Here is a 22328-nt window from a genome sequence, read left to right as displayed (position 1 = left end):
AGAACACTTGGATGTCTATTTTAGTAAATATTTGTATTCCTTATAAGAAAACAATTCTGGAGTATATTTTCTTAGAACTCTGCAATGTGCTGTACCTCTGTTATTCCTCCTGGAAATGTATGAATAAATTGACTGCAGGGTGTTAACATCCCCCTGGACAATGTGGCGTGTCCCTACATGTCCAATCAGGGCTGAGTGTCCGTGTGCAAGCACAGTCCCTATTAACAAGGAGAATGGTAACTGCAGGTTGACAATTTATTCATATATTTCCAGGAGGAATAACAGGGGAACGGCACAATTCAAAGTTCTAAAAAAAAAAAAAAAAAAAAAGCAACCAGTACTCCACCATAGGGCATACAAGTTACTCACTAAATGGGCACGTCAGGAGTGTTGACAGGTCCTCTTTAAGCGTGTGCAATATTTGCAACATCTGTAGGTCATATCGATCAGGTCACAATAGACAAGGGTGTGATAACTGCACCACAATAACAGGATCGGATAGTGAAATACATCATGCATATTGACATTTTTTTGCAGGTAAACACAGTATCCAGTATAGAAAGGTAAAACTGGACGGTCAACCCATTTTTTTTTTCAATTAACACTGCTGTATTTTTCTAAAATTTTCATATAGGCACATTTTTTGTTGAAACATTCATTAAATAAAACACTGCTTGTGTTAACACCACCCAGTGCTGGAGGAGGCCGTTACATCCTCCCTCAGGTTACACCTGCGAGGGTTAACAGAGTCGAGAGCAATGATAGCTTATGGATAGTCGGGCAAGTGCTGTCTATAGTGGTGGTGATGGGTTACACGACATAAATGCTATAAACATCCAGCCCATAACGTTTCATTATTCCAGTCACTGGCGAATAAATATATATATATATATATATATATATATCTATCTATCTATCAGACTTAAAAGAAAATTCTATCATAAAAAGTTAAATCAAGCCTGCAAGGTACATATTTTTTTTTCTTCTTGAAAAGTATACACAACAGCAATATGAAAACATTAAAAAAAAAAAAAGTTAACTTACAATAATACACCCACTTATATGCAGTAATGAGCTTAAAATTTATGGAGATAAAATACTGATGCATAAAAACACACACCCCAAAAAAAATAACATATTAGGATTCTATCATTTACAATACAGTAGATACAAAGGACACGCCAAACATGAAAATAAATGGAAATACAAAATAATAATCAGAAAACCCCACTACACTTTCATATAGAATTAGACTCCAAAACAGAAGTAAGGCGACTATGTAAAAACGGGATATGAAGCTAAAAGTTCACAGCTATCAAAAGTGGCGTCTGTTATATATAGCAGCTCATCTATTATACATTCAAGATAAATGATAGAATTATTACTTGCTCAAAGCTTAAAACATTAGTCTTAATACCATTTTTTTTTTTTTTTAAAGCCCACCACTATACTACAGTATAATTTAGGTCTATGCAAAAAAAAATAAAAAAAAAATTTAGCTACCATTTATTATATATATAATATATTTATATATATATATCTTATTTTTTTATTTGATTTTTTATTATTTTTTAACATTTCATTTTAAGAAATGGATGATTTCCAAAGTCTTTGGTGCTGGATAAATTAACTTGATATGGACGAAGCACAATTTAGAAACTGGAAAATAAAATGTCAAAAATAAAATATTGTAATATATGCACATCATTTCATGTCCCTGACGGAATGTATTAAATAAGCAGTCACCACTCGGAAGAAAAAAAAACCCGAAAAAAATAAAAATATAATATAAACGTAAAATGAGGCTTTAAAAACGGACACATGCATAAAACGAAAGCTAAAATTGCACACACGAAAAACAAAAAAAAAAACAAAAAACGTGAAAAACCTCATATCTTATCAAACTCCTATACTAAATATTTCTTGATACAATATATCGAATACTATGCGGTTTGTCCAACGTGATGCTGTAGTGTTAACCCCTTCAGTGCTGGAAGCGCCTGCAAGACATTGCCCAGCAAAATGCTGCAGCCTCAGCCAAGACCGAAAAAAAAAGGTCAAAATGTTAATTTTCCCGTAAACCTGACCAGGACTCATGCCTTACTACACCGGTAAATAGATACTAGAAAAAAAAATCCAGCCAATTGGACAAACGCAGTGACAGTAAAAATGAAGAATCCACACTTAGACAATATTGCAGTTTCCGTCGACTGTGTGATTACCGAAAAAAACGTGCAGCCAGCGTTACATCCAAGAGGAAAAAACAAATCTTAAAAAAGCGTTTCAGGCTACGTGACGCTTGCTAAATATCTATATCATCCCGAAAAAAAATTGAAAAAATTGAAAAATTAAAAACAGACACTAAAATCTACAGCAACACAGATTAAATTTTTTTTTTTAAAGAAATACATGCCGTTCCGTTGGTAAGTAAAACACCTAAACCTAAAATCATAGCACACAACCAAAACAAAAACAAATGAACAAACCCCTAAGATTGAGCAAATACTCAAGTTATTCGAAAAAAATAGATATTTATATAATCAGCAGATTTGAAGTTTAAGTGCTGAAATTGACATTAATATATTAAGTAATAACATTAACAACCTCAAATATTTAAGGCACTATGTGTGGGAACAGTTTACAATGCAGCGGATTATTAGGACGACGACATTGAATAGCAAGGTCTAGGCAACTTTTTTTTTTTCTCTTCTGCCCATGCAAAAGACACATGCAGTGTGAACATCAACTCAGTAGCCATGTGACCCGACACTGAAACACCAAGACATACGAGAACGGAAACAACGTACACGCGACTATTGACATTATGTGCATTTGTTGCGCTAAACCTGTACGCTGAATGGCTTTCCCAAAGACGTGTCTTGCACTAGTTAGAAGAAGGCAATTGTATAAAAAAATAGCAGGAGAGAAAAGTGAATTTCTACACCTGTAAGTCACCTGTCTAAGAGTTACTATAGAAGAGAACAGGACCAGAGACGATTTATACCAAATGTGCAAAACACATTAAAAGTGAATTTTTATCTTTTTTTTTTTTAAAGCTCAAGATTGTTTTAAATTGCACCCAAGTCTACATGATTCAAAAAATATTTTTTTCTTGTGCCATGGCCGTTTAATTTTTGATTTTTTCTTAATTATCAAAAGCCATGTGTGTTTATTTGTTTAATTCATTCCGCTTCAAACCAAATGTTTGAATCTTTGAGCTTCATTTGCAGGTTTCTCGAGTTCTCACATGTACGGATACTGGTTGAGTTTCGTAGGGCTCATGGGAAATCCTGCGTAGGCCGGAGAGGCAGCGATGAACGAGTGGGATGGGAACATCGGTTTGTATTGTGTTTGGTGGATAGTGGGCGAAGGTAAAAGCCTGTGGTTGATGCCCACCGCGACCTGATGAACGATGCCGCCGGGATGAGAGAGATTGTAAGCCGGATGTTGTAAAATGGGTCTTGAGGTACATGGTGAGGCCAGGAGGTGGGCCACGGGTGCTGCTGTGTTAAGCGGAGCAGAGGGTGGATATGAAAGGATAGCCGGCTGTCCACCAAGATGAGCATGCACAGCGCTGTGATTTGGGCTTCCATGCTGAAGGGTGAAATGATGACTGGCCACAGTGGGTGCGATAAACGCCTGCGGTCTCCTGTGCCCGTAGTTTCCATTCCATTCTTGATGTCCCGTTCCAAAATGTTGCATCTGTCAAAAAGGGGTTATAATTTTATTATGCAATTTGTTATGGAGAATAGAAGTCGATCTAGTGAATACATTTCTCTTAAATCAGTACAGAAATAATGAGGAAGACATTAAATAGGAGACCAAAAAATTAAATTTAGTGACCAAAGCAATGTTCTTATAAGACACGAGGGCCGGCTCCCCCCCATGCCGCAGTGTGCAGTCCAAATCTCTCAGCTTTCAAGGCCTAACGCACACGACCGTAATAATTCGGATCCATGGTCTTCTGTATTTGCGGTCCACGTGTCCGCACAAAAACTTACGTAGTGAATCCATGTCTCATCACAATTCACGGATCCGAAAAAATAAATAAAATGCAAACTTGCAATTTATGTAATTACTTTGTCCCAACCGCTTCTGTAGGTCACATGATCACTCAGGAGCTAGATTCTCTTAAATTCCCTGGCGTCGCTTGCCAAAAATTGTAGATCGCACACGGGCAAAGAAACCACGGGGTGTGCATTAGGCCTAAGCTGGGGGAATGTACTGTGCATCAGCAAACTGCACTTCAACGATTCCAACATATAGGCTCTGGGAGGAACGTTTCGCATTCTGCTGATGTAAGGCAAGAGTTTTTTATGTATTAAAGCAATCCCATGACCTATAGGAAGAAAACGCCACACTGTACTTTTTTGCTTGGACTGTAAGACAGAACCCACTTACCTGACTGAAGCTCAGGGGCTGGTGCTGGAATGCTGATGTAAGTTTCTGCTGGCGATTCCCAAGGCCTGCGGGATGGTTTTTTCTCCCTGGGGCTGAACGTCCTTTTATTAAGGGATGGCAAGCCACATCTGGAAAACAGAATCAAGTTCAAACCCTGATGCACGAACCTAAAGATAGTTTGGCAATCCCTAATAATTCTATGTATACCCATTTTTTTTGTGTGTTTGTACGAAAAAGTGGGGGACACTGTACCTGCGCAGCATCCGTAACAGCCCTGGAACCAGAAATCCAAATGACCAAATAAACTAAATTAAGGCTTCTCAACCTTTTTTTACTGGATCACTGTCATGGGTCTAAAGCCATGCAAAAATTAAAAATGTATCAAGAACCTTTTGTGCCATGTATGATCACTTCTGCCACAACTGCTTCACCAGCCCAGGCCTCATCAACAACTTGGGAGGACTTACCAATGTTTGAAAAGCACTGCACTAAATGTAGCCTGTACGTACAAAAAAGGCAGCAATTATATTGTATATCAAACACCCTTGAAGGTCCGGCACTTACTTACATGGGGCTATACTGTACTGTATGCCTCAGAGCGAATACAGAGAAGTACCTGCGGCTCTGTAGTATGGAGTCACAAGGACACAAGGACTGTGTGCCGACGTAAGGCTCATCTTAATACTCAATAGTCATGTCTGATTTTCAAGTACCTTGGAGTGAGGTCAAGGTGAAGTGATTTACCTTTGTTGGTAGCTCGATGGGAATTGAACTTGCGGTTTTCAATCCTGATAGGTGGGACCACTAACGTGCGCACTGCTGGTTTACTTTCAACTTTCTCCGTCGCCCGTTTTTCTGCATTCTGGTTGGTATCCGTTACAAAGCTGCTTTTAACAAATGGGCTCTCATGCCCAGATGAATCAGAGCTTGGGGATCCATCTACAGTGTCACAGCCGCTCTCCGGCTCATCGTCAGACATGCTGCAAAAGTAAGGACACAAGTTATAAATACACATTTAAGAAATTATTCCACAACCTATTTGGTTATTTCTAAGGCTCCCATTCAGAGCTGTGGAGAGGGACAGCGCATGTTCACCCTGCCCTCTAGCCAAAAACACAGACACCTCATTCTTGGCATCGGTGGGGGTTCCAGTGGTTGGATCCCCATCTAACTTACTTTTATAATCTGCCATATGCCATAAACATCAGATAGATGCGGCTCCTATCTCTGGTACCCGCTCCTATCTCTAGAACGGGGTCTTCTGACCCTTGTCCTGCTACCGCTGCACCCTGGCCACTGTCTGACGAGGTGGTCAGGAGCACGGATACGGCCGAGCTGGCTGAGCTACACCGTTTCCGTAACTCCCATAAAAATAAATAGGCGTTACGGAAACTAAGTAGCACGGTGAGCTAGTGTTTCTGTAGCTGCCGAGTTCCTGAAACCACGTAGTTCGCTGTGCTACGCGTTTCTGTCACTCCCATTCGTTACTATAGGAAATCCCAAAACAGCGTAGCTCCGCAAGCTCAGCTGTTGCACCCGACCACCTCATCAGATGGGGAGCAGCGGGAGCCTGACAAATAGTGGGGGTTCAGAGGGCACCGTCATAGAGATAGGATATGCCATAAGTGTCCCACACCTGTAAATATGCTATAAAATGTCCAAAAAGGGGGGAAAAACAAAATACCTTTAAGGCAGTACTTACAGAATAATCACTGCAGGAGGCAGGGGGAGGGAGAGAAGTGGCTCATAAGTGGATATTTAGGCATTTTTAAACTAATAAGTTATATTGCAAAGTCTCATATTTATCAGCTGCTCTCAGCCAATCACCATTGTTAGGCGTCTTCTCAGCCATGTTGAGGACAGAATGAGAGAGATCATTCCAAATGTCCTTTTCAGTTTGATACCAGACAAAATATATAGCACTTAGGTTGGGTTCACACAGTGCAGATTTTGCATGCAGTTTTTTTTAGCCAAAACCAGAATTGGATCCAGGAGAGGAGACCTATAAGGCAAATTTTCTCGATGTATTTCTGCGGTTTAGGTTCCGTTCCTGGTTTTGGCTAAAAAAAAAAAACGCATGCGAAATCTGCACTGTGGGAACCCCAATGTTACAGTCTGGCTCTGGGAGGGAGATGTTGGCACCTATCAGTCTAATCATGGAGTCAGTAGAGCATTTGTTGTAAGGACTTGTATACTGAATACAGATTTCTAGCAGCAGAAGTGTCATATATGATGTCGTATTTATATGCGATTGGATACGGAGTTCATAGATTACCTGTTGGGTCGTTTGCAGGGAGAGGGGCTGGACTGTCCTGAAGAGCTGGTGCTCAGCGTGCTGTCTGGACTACTCAAGGAACAGACACGATCAATATTCAGAGTACTCTGACAGGCCTCGCAGTCCAGGCTGCCTTTACATCTAGGTAATAAATAAGATGCGTTAAATCCACATGACTACAAATCCACAGGGCTCGATAAACTAATTCTATTTCTTCACAAACACAATTTAAGTCCAAAGTATTTTTTTATTTCAATGGTTTTCAAAACTGGAATACGTACGCTCTCAGTGAGTGAGTCTGTGCCGAATCCTCTTCATCCGTGTCACTGCTTATTGTAATGACACTTGCTGTGGGGCTCGGGGAATCAGCGATGACAATCTCTTGCCTTTGTTGACTTGACACAACTGGGGCCGGCTTCTCAGACTCCTTACAAGACTCTTCCGCCTGCTCCTCCAAGTTCTGATTGTCCTGCGGTAACGCACAACTTTCAGACACCGTGGTCTTTGCGCTGTTTGATATCTTTGGAGAGGTAAGTGCTTTACTGTGGACACCGGCATCCGGTATTGTGTTACTCCTACAACGAGAAACCGAGAGCTTAGCAGAACGTCTGATAAAAGATCAGTATCCGGTTATAAGAAAGTACTTGTATCACCGGGATATACACATTTCATTCACAATCAGGGCTGTTCTCGTCCGGATGGAGACTTTACCTGTTTTGACAGATTTTATTCCTTTTTTTAGCAGCAGGCTGAGGCCACACCACATGTGCAATGCCTAAAGTGATAGGCTGAGGGGCTGACAGCGCCATTTGGTTGGTTAGGAGAGGCTGCAGAATCATGGAACTGTAATGGTTTCCATGCTGAATCATTTTCCTGCAAGAAATAAAACATAAGAAAATTAAAACTATGCTCAAAGAGCTGCCAGATCCCTTCAAGTCTCCAGTACCCCCCCCCCTTAGATCCCGTTTACGTTCTTCTGTGATGACACGTTGTTCATAGGGACGTCCCATCTCTGTCAGAGTCACGTGACATCATTATAGACTAGACATCTTCATGCCACACAGTGAACATAATTGAGCTAGCCAACCACTCCATAATTGGGCCAGCCAACCACTCCATAATTGGGCCAGCCAACCACTCCATAATTGGGCCAGCCAACCACTCCATAATTGGGCCAGCCAGCCAACCACTCCATAATTGGGCCAGCCAGCCAACCACTCCATAATTGGGCCAGCCAGCCAACCACTCCATGATTGGGCCAGCCAGCCAACCACTCCATGATTGGGCCAGCCAGCCAACCACTCCATAATTGGGCCAGCCAGCCAACCACTCCATAATTGGGCCAGCCAGCCAACCACTCCATAATTGGGCCAGCCAGCCAACCACTCCATAATTGGGCCAGCCAGCCAACCACTCCATAATTGGGCCAGCCAGCCAACCACTCCATAATTGGGCCAGCCAGCCAACCACTCCATAATTGGGCCAGCCAGCCAACCACTCCATAATTGGGCCAGCCAGCCAACCACTCCATAATTGGGCCAGCCAGCCAACCACTCCATAATTGGGCCAGCCAGCCAACCACTCCATAATTGGGCCAGCCAGCCAACCACTCCATAATTGGGCCAGCCAGCCAACCACTCCATAATTGGGCCAGCCATTGACTTCTTGTTTCCAGTAAAGTATCAGTGAATCCACTGCAGATGTGATCAAGAAAACTAATGACCAATTATAAAAGTTGGTAGCCATTTACATAGTGCAGTGAACAATATAAAAGTGATTTAACCCCTTCCCGCCACAGACATTTTTTAGATTACAATTTTCACCTTTTCCTCCCCACCTTCCAAAAGCCACAACTTTTTTTTATTATTCCATCGATATTGCCGTATGAGGGCTTGTGTTTCGCGGGACAAGTTGTAGTTTTTCATGGCATCATTTATTGTACCATATAATGTACTAGTCAACTGGACAAAAATTCTTTGTGAGGTGGAATGGGGGAAAAAAACAGCGATTCATTAATTCTTTTTTTTGGGGGGGGGGGGATTTCATTTTATGGCGTTCCCCATGCGGTAAAAATGGCATGTTCACTTTATTCTGCGGGTCAATACAGTTACAGAGATACCAAATTGATATTTTTTATGTTTTACCACTTTTATAAGGTAAAAACGAATAGTTAAAAATAAAATTTGTTTTGTGTCGCCACATTCTGAGCCATAACTTTTATTTTTCCATCGATTGAGCGGTACGAGGTTTTTTGTGTTGTTTTGCGGGGCGAGCTGTCGTTTCTCTTGGTCCCATTTTGGGGTAAATGCGAGTTTCTTGAACACTTTTTATTGAACTTTTGCGGGAGATGAGGCGACCAAGAAATAGGGAGTCTGGCGGTTAAATGTTTGGTCTTTTTTACTGCAGTCACCGTGTGGGTTAAATAGTGTTATATTGTAATAGTTCAGACTTTTATGGACACGGCTATTCCAGTTATGTTTATATTTTAATTTATTTTTTAACAGTGCTTTAGAGGGAAAATTGAATAATTTGTAATATTTTTTTTTGTACATAAAAAAATGCAGCATCTAAGGGGTTATATGAGCGGGATTCGCTTGTTACAGTGAAGTGTTGGCTGCATCATACAGCAGACACCCGCGTACAATGGAGCGGACACAGCCCGCACCTTACTCCCCCCCGACCCAGCTATGATACAAGTATACTTCGGTAAGGTGTTAAGGACTACAGCAATGTAGCCCTTAAACATCTTTACATTTTGCATACAACCTATATGACACCTTGGCAGATAAAGTTGTGGCTGGAACATCAAAAGTTGCTCATACACCTACCAATAACCTAAAAAGAAGCTCAAAAACAAAGAATACTGGTAATAATATGGGCGGCTAAACAGGTTGCTTAGGCCACATTTTTAACTAACCCCCAGTCTCCCAGTCTCTGTGGTCCAGCCATGGTATCAGAGGTGAGTGTTGTTGCAGTTGGCGCCACAGTTGTCATCTGTTGCCAGGCGGGAATCAATATTGGCTGTGTTCCATTCGACCATGTGTGCTGAAAGGGTAACAGTCAGAAATAGAACGTTAATAATTTCAGCAGCATAGAAAAAAAATATTACTTTTTTATTTATAAAGCCTTTTACAATAAAAACTCACCTGGGAGAGGACACCTGGTCGTATCTGGAGGGGCTGAATGGCCGGAGCCTGTGTAACTAAAGGTAAAGCATTATCTACTCTCACAGAATAACTTGTGTGTTTGCCGTGATTTGGTGGGATTCCTGCAAGAAACAATGGCAATCAGTTAAACCAAAAAAAAAACAGGTCTACAAGAAACATAAAATGTAACTAAAAGCATAAACAAGTGCAAGGGATACATGTAAGAAACTAGTTTTGTGTGGATGTAAAGGTGTTATCCCATGAAGGACATTTAGGACATTTCCTCCTAAACCTCGTTCCAGGTTTTTGTGCCCACGCTGACTCCCGGCCACTTCCTGATTGGATGGTCGGGAGTTACGGAAACAGCGTAACTCGCGGAGATATGCTGCTTCCGTAACTCGCGACCATGTAATCAGGAAGTGGCCGGGAGTCAGCGTGAGCACAAAAAGTTAGAACAGGGTTTAGGGGGGCCCCGTTCTAGAGATAGGTGGGGGTCCCAGAGGTGGGACCCGCATCTATTTGACATTTGTGACATATCCTGTGGATATGTCAAATGTCCTTCATAGGAAAACCCCTTTAATAACCGAATAGTTGATAATATACCTTGTATGGTTGTTGGGCAAAGTATCAGGGTCTGCTGAAAAGCATCATTACAACCAAATGGAGCAGTTCCTGCCTGCACTGGAATCCCATGGTGTATAACTGAAGTTGTTAAAGCCTGAAATACATAAATTAAATTTTATTCAATAACTCAAAATACAAGATAATATCTGCAGTAAACAAGTGAAAGGATCCTAATGTTTCTCAACTCTAGAATGGGAAGGAAGAGGGGGGGCTCTTGCTCTGACAAATCCGTCCACTCCATGTATTAAGGAGGTTGTCTGACTAAAAGAAAAACCAATTTATTATTTTGTTTTTCTGAAATGAAGTGACTTTCCACTATACTTGTTTCTTCAAACCTGTGACTTATCAGAGGTTTTCAGTCTCCGCCGCGTAGACCCGGAGGTTCATTGCTGCCGTTTTTGCTGCGACGCATCAACACAGGCTCCGGGGGAAGGAGCTCTCCTCCTCCTATCGATGTGTCGGTGAGGGGGGAGCCTCTGCTTAGCAGATGAATGGAGCCGGGCAGCCAGCACTTTCATCATCGACACAGAGAGGAGGGGGAAGCTCCTCCCCCCAAAGCCTCTGTCGAAGCGTCACCACAAGAGGACGGCCGCTCTGAACTTCTGGGTCCACGCGACGGGGACTGAAAACCTGTGATCTGTGTAGGTTTTAAAAATAAAAGTATATTGGAAAATTTCTTCATTTCAGAAAAGCAAAATAATAAATCGTTTTTCTTTTCGTTGGACAGCCCCTTTAATGTTGGCCAGTTATTTAAATAGCAGGGGAAGTGCGTGGGAAAACTGAACTTCCTATGGCGATACGAGCTGGATCTGCGGCAATCAGCGGATTGACAGAAAGAGGGCACGCTTTTAGAAGAGAAATGGCTACATGACAATACTCCCAATAGCTAGGGAATGTACGGCACTCTGGTATACGGTGGTGCTCGAGTAGGATTCCACTCCATATCAGTAAATATATAAGGACTCGGCACTCAAGTTTGCGGTGAAATTTATTTTGCAGTCCACTTATTATATAAATGTTTTCGGCCCATGTAGGCCTTCATCAGATAATTCTATACAAAACAAAATATAATAGTACAACAACATCCATATTATCAGGCGAAAATACAGGTCGGTATAATATGGGAACTATCGAAGCAAAATGAGGATCGAGTAAATTAAAGGTAAAGATCACGAGAAGAGGGGGACAGTGTTTTTAGGAACCAGCCGTCTCAACATGACCTCTCGTTCTCAGGTAGAGACTCCACATTAGTAATGAACATTTCATCTAAAAGTTTGAGTCCAGCTTAATCTCAATTACTTTTATTTACAAAAGGGTCTTTCATATTGCCCTACATATAAGTATGACACATTCCAATTAGACATGGATTTACAGACGCTGTCTAGAAATCTACGATTGAAAGCCTACTTTTGCAGAACCGCAGGTCCCTGAAACACTTCCCCCGAGCTGTGTTACACAACCACTACTATGTTTACATAATGTGGGTCTTAGAACTAAGAGCAATTTTGTCCCCACTAAGGGGGCTCCAGCTTTGGAGACCTTTATTTCTTTAGTTCAAAGAGATGTTAATTCTTTAAGGGGTGAAATAGAGAAAGGTCAGTTACACATTGTACCTCTAATTTTTCTAACTTAGACCAAAAGGCCCTACATGCTTTAATACAGGACAAGGAAATTATTGTAAAACTGGCTGACACAGGCGGAGCAATAGTCGTTATGGACAGACGTGACTATCTAGAGGAGATCAAGTCACAGTTGAGCGATTTGAAGGTGTATAAACAATTTTCTAAAAATCCAATACAGAATATATTGCTACTAAAATTAGAACATTATTGGACACGTATCTTGGACAGCACGTGATCGATAATAAAATGCATGATTTTCTGATAAATACCAAACCCATCACCCCAATCTTTTACGTGCTTCCCAAGATTCATAAATGCCATACTGTCACCCCTGTCCATTATGTTAGGAATGAAGTCGTCTTCTTCACCAAAGGTGTAACAATTTTTTCTATTAGACACAAGAGTCCTTTTTACATAATTTACAAGAGATTTGCAAGGATACCAAAGGAAGCCTTATTGGTATCTTGGGGCTTTAATAGTCTGTATACTTCAATACAGCACGATAAGGGCCAGTTGGCAGTTAGAAAGATACTTCAAAAGTCCAACTATGATACCCAGGTGATTAACTTCTCGATGGATATATTGTCCCTCATTCTGAAGAACGATTTTCAGTTTCAGGATTCTTTTTTTCTTACAAATAAAGTACGGCAATGGGGTCCAATGTGCCTCCCCATATGCAAATTGCTATATAGCCAATTTTGAAGAGGATTACATTTATCCTAAGAAGTTGGTTCAAACTCATTCGTTGGTCTGGAAGAGATATATCGATGATGTTTTTTGCATATGGGGGGCTCTTTGGACTCCTTCCTTGCCTTTCATACTCACCTTAATAGCATCTGGCCGGAGACACAGTTCACAGTACACTATGACGCATTCAAAATAGATTTCTTAGATACAACTGTCATTAAGGATGAAAATGGGTTTCGCTCTATAGATTTATTTGTGAAACCAACAGATAGAAATAATTTGTTAAATTTTAAGAGCGGTCATCCTACAGCCACTAAGAAATCTCTTCCTATCTCGCAATCTCAACGCATTGACCGTATAGTTACGGCTAATGACACTAAAATGTTACTTTTTGAGGAAATTCATGATAGATTTGGATCCAGAGGATATCCACAGAAGGTTTTAGAAGAATGTAGGCGCCCCAGCGATATCAGATTCACAAAGAGCAATGTGAGGATACCCTTCGTTCACTCTTTTCATCCTTTTGCTTATAAAATACATGATTTGCCAACATTTTACAGAAGGGTTAAACACAGTAGAAGCCTTTAGACACCCCTTCTAACCTTGCTTTTGACGTCCTCAAAACTTACGAGACAAATTGGTACGAGCAGATGAGGGCTCCAAAACGGATGTCTCGCCAACAATTCTCAAAATCCCCAAAAATGGGCACTGCATTGTGCACAATTCACAAATGTTATAAAGGGAGATAAGGTGCTTCATCCACTATCAGGGAAAGGGTGTCCCATTAAGGGTTACTTTACACGTGATTCCTCTTACGCGGTTTATGTTGTGAAATGTCATTGCGGTCTCGTGTATGGTTGGGGAGACCACCCAGCATATACGGGACCGCATTTCACAACATAAATCAACTATCAGATGTAAAAACTTGTTGTTACCATTGCCTCAGCATTTTCATAAATTGGGTCATAATGTATCCCAATTAAAATTAAAGTATTGGAACAAGTATCTGTTCCTAGGAGAGGTGGCGACCACAGGAAGAAATTAGAATTGAGAGAAGACTTCTGGATCCATACAATGCAGTCTTTCGAACCCATAGGTTTAAATAGAGTTTGATCTACGTAGCTTTATCTGAATGGTGTCTGTAGGAGCTGCAGTTCACAGAACCGAGTTCGCAACTCATATAACAATCATTCTGATGGATTAACGGATTGATTATAAATATTTTGTATGATACATATGTTATCCTCTTATGCCTTTCTCATATATCAAACAGGCACACTAAGGACTTGCTTACAATAAACCTGGGAGGATGCCCACATCATCAGGTACGTCATTAATTTTGCCTTCTTGTTGTACTAAGGGTGTTATGGTCAGCCACGTATTTATATTTTGTTTCATCATGTGACCTACCAGGCCCGTCGTCTCATATCTATCCATGCCTCGCCTTGGATGATCACGATGGGTCCACGTCATGACGCTGCGTGTCAGCGACGTCATGGATCATGTGAGGTGAAATATCCTTAAGTACACGCTGCAAACACTTGCCATTTACTACAGCAACGGATGTTGTGTATGAGAGCGATACAGTCTTACATGCTCGTTTTGTATACTTTGTTCCCGAGCAATCCGGTCAGAGGTTTTTCCCTTTGCAGCATAGATTGTGGGACATCCATCGTAAGTTTCTCTATTGTTTGAGTCTCGGATGGAGACTAGAACATGTATATTAGTATGGATTTTCACTTCGTGAATTTTGAGAGAATTTATTTTGGTCATTACTCTTGATATAGTGAGGATGTAGAGGAGTTATTATGGTCAGTATAATACAATTGTATAGAACTTAAGCATTATGCACATACTATATAGCAAGACTATGACGAACGTACTATGGTGATATTTACCTTAATTTACTCGATCCTCATTTGGCCTAGATAGTTCCCATATTATGCCGACCTGTATTTTCACCTGATAATATGGATGTTGTTGTACTATTATATTTTCTTTTGTATAGAATTATCTGATGTGGGCCGAAAACGTTTATAAAATAAGTGGATTGAAAAATAAAAATTTAAAGCCATTTCACTGCAAACTTGAGTCCTTATATAAATACTCCCAATAGGTTATACTTTAAGGATATCCCATAGAGGGAACACCTTTGGCAATTCAGTGTCCAAAATTATATGTCCAGTGGAAATCCGGTACACGTGACCTGTTGGTGGGGTGTAGTTACCGCCTGTAGTTGAGAAACACTGGCATAGGGGGGATACCTCAAAACTCACTTGACAATGCTTGCACATCCTTTGTTTTGCTAAAACGAACATGCAAAGTGCTATCCAGCCACAAGATGGCGCACTGTTCGTATGTTTACAAGACAGTAAATGACGTCACAAGCTGAACAAGAAAAAACAATGGCTATGGCTTAATTTTACTAGTTGAAGGAAACCCGTCACTGGGGTACCACCCTTTAATTAATGACACGCAAAATATGTTGTGTCTGAATAGAACAATGCAGAAAGCACTCAGCAATTTTCAGTGGAACAGATCAGACCTATATAAATCTCTAAGGCCTCGTGCCCACTTCCGTTTTTTCCTTCAGGGTGAGATCCGTTTTTGTCACTGATCGCACCCTGAAACCATTCATTTCAATGGGCCCATGCACACTTCCGTTATTTTGACAGATCCGTTGTTCCGTTATATGTAGAGCATGTCCTACTTTGGTCAGTGATTCCGTGACCGTGGGGCCCATAGAAGTCAATGGGTCTGTCAAAAAAATGGATAGCACACGGAATACTTCCGTGTGCCATCCATTTTTGACGGATCTGTTGCCCTAGCAATGGCAGGGTGTGGCAAAGTTCACAGACTGGGACATGTGACAAGTTCAAATAAAGGTCAATACTTTCCGTTTTTTTAACGGAAACACGGAAGCCAAACTCCGTTTGAAACGGAAATACTGAACGGACACGGTGTACACACGGAAACCACGCGGATACCATAACGGACACACAGATCCGTGAGAAACGGCCGTTAAAATGGTGATGGAAGCGTGCGTGAGGCCTTACCGGTATAAGGGAGCAGTGACACGTGGCATATTTTTTACGCTGCGGTAATACGAGGTAAATACGCCACGTGCGACTGCCCCCTTAATGAACATTCAAGCAGGAGTTAACCACACACCTGACTCCTGACATTGCCAATTTTGGTGAAACCAGCGGAAAGGTTCGCTGCATTGGCTGAGGCAACAGGTCTCATGACTGATGCTTTATTGCGATTAGCTGCGTCACAATGGTTGGGACGAGACTTGCAAACATCTATGATATGGAAACACGATTTCACACTGAAAAGAGAAGAAATATCATTTTAGTTTGTCTTCACGATAAATATGATTAATCCAAACATTAACATGAATACAGCCAATCACCAAAACCTTCCTGTTATACAAGTTTCTATTGTTGGAGTAGGTTACCCATGACCCCCATTTTACCGTCTACGTCTGAGTAAATTGGCAAACCTATTGCTTTATTAACCTTGCACTGATCTTGATTTACCCCTTGTATTATAGCCGGATAAATTGTGAATTCTGAGGCACTCACAAATCTTCTGGTTCGGAGCTCCAATCTCTATGTATCCCCTGCTTGTTCAGAGTCTGTAAAGCGCCACTGGGAGGTGTAAGCTTCATACCAGGCACTGTAATGTGATGTAGAAATCACCGTCTCTTCCAATGTGATGGCAATGTAATGTCCCTTTCACCCATAAAGCATGTGAGCAGCTTCCTCCATTGCACGGAGCCCATGACGTATTTTTGGATGCAGTCACAAGACATACAGTTCTATACGTCCACCGCCAATTATCGCAGTAAACAGGATGTGGGGAATTCGCTGCTCTGAATTAGGTAACATGAGCACGGTGTCATATTATAGAATCTGAGCATGTTCAATAGCAATAAATCTCAGTGCTGCCATCTGTCTGGTTGGTTTAATCTATAGTTCAGCTTTGACCTATTTAAGAATGTTACTGTGCGCCAACACTTTTGTAAATATTTCATCGCAGTCATATTTTCCATGTCATATCTGGGGGTATATGCTCCAACTGGCATATTATGTAAGTCCTGGCTTTCTTTATAGCAGAGGGGATAACGGTCTGTGACGGAGAACAGATTTGGGTAAAGCATCAATGACCGCGAGTTTCCAGTGTTCAGCTACTACCTCTCCTGCACTTTCTTTCGGGAGGTTCCTACACCCATGCGTGCGATGTACGAAGCTCACAGACCGGTAATGTAGAGAGGCCTCCAATATCACAGCATTTTCTAAGCTGGGCTCTATGGTGAGATATCTACAGGACTCGAGTAACCGCAAATATGCGGCTCACATTTGGAAACCTGTTCTGACCTAGAATTTATTTCCGCAAGATTCGTTGGGAACCACGACTGAAGTTGAAGGGGATTATCGATTTGTGTGTCACTTATAGATGGAACCAGTTGATATGGCTGAGATACATTGCGCTATGAACATATCCCATCCATCGACATATCTGTACACAATCTGCACCGCGTCTGTTTCCTAATAACACATTTGTTACTTAAAGTGGTTTTCCCATAAATATCTGATTGGTCAGGGTGCAACCGCTGGTACCCCCACTGATCACTAGAACGGGTTTACTTCGCCATTCCTGGGAGCCCCATAGGAATAGAGCCGGTAGTGCATATGCTCGGCCACCGCACCATTCACTTTTATGGGGCTGCTAGGAACGGCAAAGTAAGTCCGTTCTCGTGATCGGTTCCGGTCCCAGCGGTCGGACCCCGACTGAACAAATATTTATCACCTATGCTGTGGATAAGTGATAATTATTGTTTATGGGAAAACCCCTTTAAAGAGATACATGGCTGCTTTCTTTCAGACATAAAGCCCCACCTGTTCATGGTTTGTGTCCGGAATTGCAGCTCAGCTACATTGATATGAACAGAGCGGAGTTGCAATACTACATACAACCTGTGGACAGGTGTGGCACTGTTTTTGGAAGTAAGCAGTCATGTTTTTCTAATACTGTTCTATCAAATTTGAAAGAAAATGTAGTTACAATCGATTTGGCTGCCATTACAGCTCCCACAGAGGCCGGCATACAAACTTTCTTAGTGTCCCCAACAAACCACCTTAGATGTGGAACGACATTGGAGCAAATGTTGCAGCAGAACCAGGCAGACGGATTGGAGCTGTAATGGTATTTTAATCGGCTGTCAACCAGCTTTCTTAGAAAGAGATAAAACTAAGAAAAGGATGAATCAAGTTCTTAAAGGGGTTATCCGGGGACCAAAAATTGCATTGCAATAATATATTTATGTGAAACTAAGTAACTTACTAATATACTTTAATTCAAAATTCTGTGCTAAATGGTGCGGTTCAAACCTTATGAATTATTCAGGAAGTGCTGGAGCTTTTCTAATAATGATGACGCTCCGACACGGCCCCACGTGACTGAGCTCTTGCTTCATGTGCTTTTTTGTGAACATGACCATAAGGGGTTGTCACATTGCCAATTGCTTGAGTCCCGAGCAGAGTATCAGCCAGCACTGCTCCCGACGTCCATATTTGGTCAATTCAGGGGTTTCCTATCGCCGGAGTCCCCGAGCAAAGCATCAGCTGACGCTCTACCTGGGGACTCCAGTACTGCTGTGACGTCATTGTCCATATATGGACAGTGACAAAGACGTGGGCAGAAGTTGTGGAGTCCCCATGCAGAGCATCTTTTTTAAATTTAGCCATAGAAGAGCTTGTTTTTTGTGGGACGCATTGTAGTTTTTAATGTATCGTATAATGCACCAGGAAACGGAAAACAAAAGACAATGAAAAAAACTAAAATTGGCTACATTGCGGGTTAAAGGACTTAATTTACTTTGTTGTCCCCCGGGCGTTCCTTAAAGGGGTTGTCCACTTCCGGACAACTGATGACCTATCCACCTCATAGGTCAACAGTATACGATCGGTAGGGGTCTGACACCCGGAACGATCAGCTGCTCCGGCTGCCTCCAGGCACCTGATGTTATTGCACCATATGCAGTGTACGAAGCCGGAAGCAGTTGGCTTCGTACATAGCATAGTGGCCGCGCTGCAGAACTGCAGCTCTGCTCCTATTCACTTGAATAGTACTGAAGCTCGGCAGCTAGTCTGTGGCCGGAATCAACTGCATCCGGCATGGAAGTCTGATGCCCGGAGGCAGCCGGAGCAGCTGATCAGTGCGGGATCTGGATGTCCGGTAGTGGACAACCCCTTTAAGTCTATGAGGTATTGCCACAAAACCTAAGTAAACTATTTGATAATATATAAGGTATGTTAAGTACGTCACTAAAAATAATGAAATTCATAGGGACATCAAATAAGTATCAGTTCAGCAGAGTGCCATATAAATGACACATAAATGTACATATAGAGAACTGTAGCAACAGGTCCGGCTTGTCTGAGTATCCACCAAACATCGGGATGAATGCCTAAACCTCTGACCATATCGCCCTTTAAATCTCTGACACACTCTGGACACCGCGGGACTAATCCCCATTTGTGAGAGAAGACGGAGAGGGCTATTTTAATTCTATAAAACAGAAGATTAGACATTTACAGAGAAATCTTATTAGCACTATACAAAGTGTGCAGTTCACCAGCTGTGGTGCTTCAGTGTCTTCTATGGCAGTAAATGGTTTGTTGGCCGGGGTCCTGCGTGTGAGCAATAAATGACAATACTGGCCTGTCTGGGATTTACGTTGCCGCTCAGAAATGAAAGGTGAAAGATATTCAGCCGGATGTGCTGGTAAGTGACTTACTGGTTGCTGTGGGGAAAATCGAGGAGGTGCTTCATGGTAACAAAGGAGTGGCTAAGGGAGTCAGCCGGACTGATCCTCGCATCAGCATCGATCAACAACATTTTCTTCAACAGGCTCACAAATTCTCTCCTATCTGCTTTCTCCGCCGCTAAGTCACTACCGTCCAGATCCATCACCATGTTCACCTGTGACGAAAGAACGGACGTCAGTCAATGCCTTCAAATTAGACAAAAAGGTCCAAAAACGTTGCAATATCAATAGTCACGGGGGACACAACTTCATTAATGTATCCCCACCCCCCTTCACAATCCAGCCATGGTCAAGATTTTGGCACTTTTTGGTATCGTGGACGATTACCCCAGTTTTTGTAAGGTGTTGGGGCATTTTTACAAGATTGATATCCCATTCTTAGGGGTCACTATTAACATAGAGGACCAGAAGATTCCAAGTTTTGGAAAGGACAGGGAGGCCTTGGTATAATTGATAAATAAAAGTTGTACAAAGTAATAGATTGAAAAGACTATATATATCGTGGCTGACCAAATGGAAGAATGGGGTCACGACAGGCCACCAAGGCTCCATTTCAGTTCTGAAGCCAATGAGGGTCTTGTATTTGAACAGGTGGGATAGACCGTAAAACAGGCCTAGCCTCTTATACGTGACCCAATTTTTGTTCGCGCACACAGGTGTAATGATTTGTGATCCACAAGGCTCACTGCGTAACTTTTTATTCTTTTTTTTTAATGGTCTTAAGCGAGGAAATCCTTGGTTGTGACATACAGGAGACTCTCAGAAAAGGACAGCACTATATAGTATATACTTTTGGTATTTATCAATTTATTTTTTCCAGAAGCGATTACATCAAAAATTTCTTTATGCATCAAAAAACGAACAGACCGATGGTATATACATCGATTATTTTCCATTGCGCTGCCGCAAAATGCAAAACCGGTCTCTTGATCTACAGCAGAGAACACAGCACAGTAATGTAAAGAGGGGGGAAACAATACACACTTAAAGAATCAAAATACGTTACAAATATATTTCCGGCCAGAAGCGTGAGTGTGATTATGTGTGCATCAGAAATTAGATTGTAAGCTCCTGGGGCCAATGTGAATGAACGTAGTTCAGCAGAATAGATTTAAGGTGAATAAGAAATTACATGTAAAAAAAAATGCAACACAACTGCAGGTAAACACCAATTACTCATAGTAAATATAGAGGTGGTATATAATGTGACATCTGGGTCTAGAGAATCTGCCTTATCTGTCCTGTTAAGTGTAAGGAGCAGATGTAGGTCACATTATAATAGGTACAACGAGGTGGCCTTTAATTAGGCAGTAATTGACGGCTCCTGCTGACACAGATTCCAACTGCATTTATCAAACTATGTCAGGCAGGTATTGGGAAAATTGATGGTCACTTTCAACCATTGCAGTTTTGCACAACAGGCTTCAAAATATAGACCAAGACAGACAAACCAATCAAATGTAGGATATTGGAACTACTATATTACAAAGAACCTTGTAGTTTGTAAAGCCTCACGGGCAGCGCCCTCTCTGCTTTTGAACCAGTCTGGTCACTCGCTAGAGTGAAGTCTGTGAGTTGCAGCTTCAGCCAAAAGCTGAAAAGCAGGAAGTCTGTGAGGTGCAGCTTCAACCAATAGCTGCAGAGCAGAAAGTGATGTCAGATAAACAGGTGTCATTTTGTTACTTCCTGAGGCATAAAAAAAAAGCAGCGAAGGGTAAAACAAAAGAATTGGTATCTCTTATGTTCAGTTGGCATGCCATTCATTCAGAAGAAGCCACTACTACGGTGCTGCAAGAAACGCAATGTGCGAGCATCCTGTCGTTTATTCTTCAGCTACTTACATGCACTATATCATCCAAACTGTTGAAAATAAACTTCCTGGCTTCCTTAGACTTCATTCCTGTTTCAGCTTCATGTTCCTCCAAGGTCTGTTATTGAGAAAGGAGAAAGACTTTGAACGCAGCTCACAATACACATCACATTATGCAGGCAGCCCCCATATAAACATCATTAGCGCTGGAATGACAGTCAGGATGTTAACTGCTCTCTATAATTATCCTCATGTCTTTTATCAATGATTTAAATCTTTAAAATAAGCTCATCACGTGCCTAGAGTTTGCATGTTCTTCCTGTGTTCCTGTAGACTTCCTCCCAGACGACAAAAGCCATGAAATTAGGATGTATGATTGATGGGTGTGTTCATATCTATAGATTGCAAGCTCTTCTGGAACAGGAACTGTGAATTATATCACCACTGTTCGCTTTCTTATATTACCCATACTGCCATGGTGTACACGCAGGACATGCACCTGAGAGATGATGGCGGACGGTTTGCTCAGGCCGACAACCAACTCCCTTGACCTTCCCATAGAAATGCACACAAGTGCTCATGGTTTGTTTGTTTTTTTATAAGGGATCGGGCAATAACCACCTAATGTGTATGGGCCGTTTAAGGGTGCCCTGGGAATTAAAGGGAACCTGCCACCAGCATTTCACCTATTAAACCTGGAAGGCGGTAAAAAAAATCATCTTTATGTAACCTATAACTATCTTCTAAGTAGTCTCTGTAGCTTTATTATTCCGTTTTTCTTTTTAGTGTTCCTGAGCCGTATGCTAATGAACGTAAGTCATATCTTCATTCCTCAAGCCTTTCCGAGGTAACCCCGCCTCCTTACTTTTGATTGACAGCTCCACACCTCCCCCAGTACACACGAAATCCTGCGCTTGCGCATCGATGT

At 41.7% G+C, this 22328-nt stretch overlaps 1 protein-coding gene across 1 annotated transcript in view; it reads right to left on the bottom strand.

Moving 5' to 3' along the window:
• Nucleotides 1-1513: 1513 nt before the first annotated feature.
• Nucleotides 1514-22328, bottom strand: part of HIPK3 (homeodomain interacting protein kinase 3) — an 87096-nt gene continuing 66281 nt past the window's right edge. Inside the window, exons 5-16 of the mRNA XM_075837776.1 lie at nt 21432-21518; nt 19561-19745; nt 15927-16086; nt 10426-10540; nt 9823-9944; nt 9594-9721; nt 7388-7549; nt 6958-7251; nt 6677-6817; nt 5146-5381; nt 4402-4529; nt 1514-3702 (exon numbers count right to left, since the gene is read on the bottom strand). Coding sequence (XP_075693891.1) covers nt 3244-3702; nt 4402-4529; nt 5146-5381; nt 6677-6817; nt 6958-7251; nt 7388-7549; nt 9594-9721; nt 9823-9944; nt 10426-10540; nt 15927-16086; nt 19561-19745; nt 21432-21518 — 2217 coding nt within the window. The 3' untranslated portion in view covers nt 1514-3243. The remainder of the gene's footprint in view (nt 3703-4401; nt 4530-5145; nt 5382-6676; nt 6818-6957; nt 7252-7387; nt 7550-9593; nt 9722-9822; nt 9945-10425; nt 10541-15926; nt 16087-19560; nt 19746-21431; nt 21519-22328) is intronic.

The sequence above is a fragment of the Rhinoderma darwinii genome, chromosome 9 (genome assembly GCF_050947455.1).
Source record: "Rhinoderma darwinii isolate aRhiDar2 chromosome 9, aRhiDar2.hap1, whole genome shotgun sequence".
Taxonomy (NCBI): domain Eukaryota; kingdom Metazoa; phylum Chordata; class Amphibia; order Anura; family Rhinodermatidae; genus Rhinoderma; species Rhinoderma darwinii.
The sequence above is the reverse complement of the archived record's forward strand: the minus strand, read 5'-3'. Positions and strand labels throughout refer to the sequence as shown.